Here is a 5,620-nt window from a genome sequence, read left to right on the forward strand (position 1 = left end):
GGAGCCTGGGAATGGAAGGAATGGGAGTATAATGTTACTGGGGCACATACAGCATGGTATCATGGGTTGCTGTGATATCACCATATTGTCACTGCTCTGGGGTGCCTTTGGGGTGTGATGAGGCCCCATTGTGTGGTGTTGTGCAATGTTGTAAGGGTGCCGGAGGCAGCTGCAGCTCGGAATGGGATGTCACTGCCGTGGTGGAGTGTGACAACACTGGGGTACATGGTGTGGTGGGCAGCAATGTCACAGTGGCATGCAGGATGGGGTAGCCACACAGAGAGTCATCTCCCACCCTCCCTGTGATATGGGATGTGCATGTGGGTACATGAGGAGCCCTGGGGACAGAACCTCCCCACCTGTGGTGAGGGTCCTGGGGCTCAACCCCCTGTCTGCCCCACAGTTCCCTTCCCAGTCCCATCCCAACCTCCCTGCAGGGCATTGCCAGCCGCAGCGATGTGTGGGGACAGATGAGCCCTACACACTGCACCCCTGCCATGGGGCCACGGGGCCTGTCCCTGTGCTGCCTGGCTGCACCCTGCATGAGTGCCCGTGGCACCCTCTGCCCTGTTCCCATCCTCCCACTGCCTCTACCCCTGCCTGGCACCTTGGCTTCATGTCACCAGGTTTAGCCATGCTGAGCAGGTGCCCTGGGGTGACCACAGCCCCTGGGGTCACCATGCCACCAGATGCTGCAACACAAGCCAGGACGTGGCTATGCTTGGGACAAGACAGGCTGAGCTCTGCCCTGCATACAAGCAGGACTCCATAGCCTCAAAACTCAGGTGAAACGTCATGCTGTGGCCTCGGTGTGGGAACCACGAGGCCTTTCCTGTCTGCCATGCAGAGACTGACCCTCCCTCCTCCCCCTTCCCAAAATGGCCTGGCTCTGGGCCGTGCATCCTTTCCTCATGGCACTAAGCACCGGATCCGCTGGGAAAAACCTTTTGTCTCCAATCAGGAACATTGTTTTCTACTGGAAAGGCTCCATCCAGCCTGGAGGGATTTCAGCTGCAGCTGGATGGGGCGGGAGGGGCACCTGGGACACAGGCCAAACTGGAGGGAGTGGAAGCCGGAGCAGGGGCAGAGCAGAGAGAGCCATGCCAGTGGCCTGGGGACAGCCATCCCTTGCCTGGCTGTGGCCAGGGCTAAGGGGCCACTGCTCTGCACTGGCAGGGGGTTCACATGGCAGCCCTGCACCCATATGTCCACATGCAGGTGGCTCTTCCCCACACTTAGTTTGGTCAGCCTAGTGTGGGGCTGTGGCAAAGGCTCCCCTTCCCTCACTGTCTGGCACTGCAGTGATACCCAGGGACTGTCCCATCCCTGCACAACCAAATGAAACCCTGTCCCTATTGCATGTGCCTTGTGTCAGGTACCTGTATGAGGGAAAAACCCAGGCTCCTGCCCCTGGAAAGCTGTGTCACACAGGACAGAAGGGTGATGGTCACAGTGCCCCAAGTCTGGCTGGGTGGTGGAGAGCACAGAGCCAGAGAGGCTGGCTGTGCCTGAGTCTGTGGGAGGCTATGGGTCATGCCAGGGAGGGAGCAGCACAGAGTAGAGCTAGACACACACACACATCCACCCTTGCAGCTAGGTCTGGGGAGTGGATGGGATTGGAGAAGGAAGAGGAGCAGGACCAACAGTGGGACACAGGCTCCAGATGTACTGGGCAGCAGTGCTCAACGTTTCCTCTGCAGCTGGAAGACAGCCCCTTCCCACCCAGCTGCGTGGTTCTGGAAGCTATTTGGTTGTGGCAGAGGGATCCTGGGCCCCCAGAGACCTTTGGGACCATTCCCATGCCCAGGGAAGGCAGCAGCAGACTGTTCCCTGCAGCCTGGTGGGTCTTCAAGGATCTGATTCTTGGGCACCTTCCCATCCCCAAGCCAGGCACTGACAGCTTCCTTTGCTTGCTGGCAGGGTCCACAGCATGGGGCCATTCACCCCTGACAGTGCTGGGGGTGGGGGGCTGTTCCTGGCTGGGGGGACAGCCCTGCCCAGTTATGTGGCACAGTCCCATGTCCACCTTAATGACTGGATGCCCCAGCCATCCCTCCAGTCTGCAAGAGTGGGACAGGCTGGACTTTGTCCCAGCTGAAGCGCTGGCACATGCATTCATGCCCACAGCCTGGGGATGTACTGCTTACTGCTGGGCTCTTCCCTCTGGAGGGGATTGCCTGGCCTGGGGTGAGGGCTGGCTGTCCTGAATGCCACCTTGCTCATCACCTGTGCTACAGCCAGGTCAGAGCCAGCTCCAAAATGTCTGCAGCCTTGCCAGCAGTGCTGGCAGAGACTGTCCTCCGCAGTCCAGGTTAATTGAGCCTCTCCTCCCAGTCTCCCATTCCTCCTAGCATCTCCTTCCCGTGGCTGCATTCCTGTGCAGAAACATTCCCCAGCCAGCCTGAGAGGAGCTCACCCTGCAGAGACCTTGGGAAGAACAGTGCTGGCAGGGTGGGGAAACTCAGCACACAGAAGTCACCTGGCAGAGTACCTCCATGTTCTCCACATGGCCTTCCTGAGCTCTGGAAGACCAGTTGGACAGGGGACAAGCTCCCCAGCCCGGTGACTGCCTGCTTCCTCTGGCCCTGCCAAGGGAGCAGTGATTGGCATCAGGAGTTGCCAGGAGCTTTGGTGCCAGTGGCTCCTTGGGGCAGGGCGAACTGGGGCTGAGCTAGTATTCGTCAGCACCCTGAAGCCCTCCCACCACCTTCTGGGTCCCTCCCATGGGATGGGCTCCCACAGCCCTGATCCTGCTCAGCCCTGGCTCCCAGCTTGCTGGGGTACGGTCCTGTCCCAAGGAAGCCCTGAGGGTGAGCTGCAGCTGGGAGGGTCCATGCATGGGGATGCCAGAGCTGTGGCAGTGGCCAAGGGTCTCAGGGCTGTGATGGGTGACAAGGGGTGGAAAGAATGTGTAAGGGCAGCATGGATGCTTCTGCACTGTGTAGAGGGGCCTTGGGGTCCCTGCTGGCTGGTGAAGCCATCTCCTCCTGGAGCTGATGGGCTGCAGGTCTCTCCCAGGTGCCCAGGATGCTGGTGCTGTGCCTGCTGTCCCTGGCCTGGCTCAGCGAGGGCTCCCAGCGCAGTGAGCCCATGTTTGTGGCCGTCACCCACCGCCTCCTCCCACCCGACTACGACAGCAACCCCACACAGCTCAACTATGGCGTGGCTGTCACTGACCTGGATGCCGACGGCGACTTCGAGGTCGTGGTGGCGGGGTGAGTGTTGCACCCAGCGCCTCGGTGACAGCAGGACTTGGTGGCCTTGCAGGGCCAAGAGCTCCTCACTCGTCTGTGGGCATGTGGCTGGCTGAGGGATTGTGCACAAGGGTGGGGGTCTGCATGCACCCACTCGTGTGTGTGTGTGTCTGTGCACCTGCATAGGGTGTTGATGTCAGGTGAGTGCCTGTGTGGGGCCACACAGGTGCCCCCATCCCAGCCCTGGGGCCAGGTCCCCCCTGTATGGGGCAGTGGCAGCTGCCAGTGGCTGGGGTCCACCCCACAGTGCAGAGCCAGTGTGTCCCCAAGCCGTCTCAGCTCCGCTGACAGGACTCAGTGCTCTCCACAGATTCGGTTAATTGGCTAGAGGTTTTTTATAGCCCTTTATTGGAGTGATGGCTCGGAAGGGCTGGCAGGAGCTGGGGAGGCAGGGAGCCGTGTGCTGAGCTGCCAGCGCCTGAGCAGGGCTGGACAAGGAGCAGCTGCTGCCAGTGGGTCTGGCCCCAGCCAGGGACAGCGAGGATCGTAGCACAGGCTCTGCATGTGTGTGTGCTGGCACGGCTGTGAGCCGCTGGCACGGCGTGTCTGTGCATGCACCATCATGCTCACTCATGAGGGAGACTTGCACACACAGGTGTGCTCACTCGGAGGGGACCCCTCACCCCATAGTGCCCATCTTGGCAGGGGGAGGGGGCTGTGGGAACCAGGGCACCACGGTGGCAGGCAGGGTCCGGGTCTGAGCATCACCCTGGGGCAGCCAACCACGGCAGCCCTGGGGAACCCCAGAGTGGCCGAGGACACTCCTCCCAGCCAGCCATGGTTTTGTAAGTGGCCGTGGTGCCCGTTGTGTAACTTGTTTACGGGTGCCCAGGTCAGGAACAGGCGGGGAGCCTCTGGGGCACTGCATGCCGAGAGGATTTGTCTTGCATGCCAGTTTCCCAGCCCTGGGAAAGGGCTGCAAGCAGGGATCTGTGCCCCATCCTGCCCCACTAGCCACCTAGCCCCTGCCCTGGCATTGCCCTGGAGTACCCAGGCCAGGTAGACTTGGGATGCCTGACGTGCTGGAACAGGTCCAGACTGAGTCCTCCCCATTGGCAGCCAGAAGCCAGCCCCACATTTGGGTGCTGAAGGCAGCTCAGGGTCCTTAGTCTCTATGGACCATGCAGGCCTCTGCTGTGCCCTTTCCCCATCGTGGGGAAAACCTGGTGTCACACCTGGGGTCCCCCCAGGGATGGCACAGGATCTTTCATCCTGTCCACAAGCCTCAGGGAGCCATCACCCCTGCTTGGACCCACAGGTACAATGGCCCCAACCTGGTGCTGAAGTATGACAAGGCACGGGGACGGCTGGTGAATGTGGCAGAGGATGAACGGGGCTCCCCATACTACGCGCTGCGGGACCGGCAGGGCAACGCCATTGGCGTGACGGCCTGTGACATTGATGGGGACGGCCGTGAGGAGATCTATTTCCTCAACACCAACAACGCCTTCTCTGGTGAGCCCCGTGCCGGCAGCTGTGCCCTGAGCCCCGGGTGCGGGGAGAGCTCCCGGCACGGCCGTCCATGACCTTTGGCATGTGAGGGATGTGTGCGGGCTGGAGTTAATTTCTCAGTTGAGTGGCTCCATTGATTGATGGCAGCACGGGCGGGACGCTGAGCCCAGCCAGCCGCCAAGTCAGCATTTCCAGCTGCCCACCACCCTCCCAGCGGCACCTGGAGGGGGATGGCAGTTTCCCCACCACCCCTGGGGTGGCCTCGTCACAGGGACCCTGCAGAGCAAATCCCAGCTGTGCCCTGCAGCATCTGTGTCCCCCAGTGCCACAGCTCCCCTGTGCCTGCTGGACCAAGCCAGGTCTAATCCTGCCTTGCCAGTGCTGCCCAGCTCCCGAGATGTCTGTTGTGGCGTGGAGACCCACGTGCCCCAGCCCAGCATCAGACATCACTGGAGCTCCCTGGGTTGGTGCTCCAGCCCGGCTCTGTCCCGCGTGCGTCACACAGCCCTGACCTCCAGGCAGCAGATCTGTCTTACTGATGTTCCTAATCACCCGGGCCAGCAGTGACCGCCAGCACACCTGTCCCTAAATCAGGCGTTGCCATTGGTGTTGTCACAGGCAGCGCGGCTGCTGCCTGTGCCTGGCACCAAATCGATTTTTTTTTACCTTCCCGGGGATGATGTACAGGGCTGCGCCCCATTGGGACACATTTTACTTTAATGAGTTGATTCTTCTGCGTGTCTCCCTGCAGCCCTTAAGGGTCACAGGGGCTCTTGCAGTGGCAGCCCAGCCCCACGGTGCTGCTGGGGGCTGCAGGGGACAGAGCAGATGTCTGGGATGCCTCCCAACAGCTGCTTCTTGCTGCAGGGCACCCTCCTCGGGAGGAGGAGGGATGCTGCAGCCCCCTGACCCGT

General features: G+C 61.3%; 1 protein-coding gene across 5 annotated transcripts in view; it reads left to right on the forward strand.

Annotated features, from left to right (window-relative positions):
* Window positions 1-5,620, forward strand: part of CRTAC1 (cartilage acidic protein 1) — a 27,204-nt gene that overhangs the window by 14,074 nt on the left and 7,510 nt on the right. For 2 of the 5 annotated variants that reach the window (XM_026851224.1, XM_026851225.1), the window contains exons 1-3: window positions 2,785-2,810; window positions 3,019-3,215; window positions 4,513-4,710. In XM_026851224.1, coding sequence (XP_026707025.1) covers window positions 3,028-3,215; window positions 4,513-4,710 — 386 coding nt within the window. In that variant the 5' untranslated portion in view covers window positions 2,785-2,810; window positions 3,019-3,027. Of the gene's footprint in view, window positions 1-722; window positions 786-2,784; window positions 2,811-3,018; window positions 3,216-4,512; window positions 4,711-5,620 lie in introns of those variants that run through there. The other 3 variants (XM_026851222.1, XM_026851221.1, XM_026851223.1) reach the window with 3 other exon arrangements.

Source organism: Athene cunicularia (genome assembly GCF_003259725.1).
Source record: "Athene cunicularia isolate RWA chromosome 6 unlocalized genomic scaffold, athCun1 chr6_part1, whole genome shotgun sequence".
Taxonomy (NCBI): domain Eukaryota; kingdom Metazoa; phylum Chordata; class Aves; order Strigiformes; family Strigidae; genus Athene; species Athene cunicularia.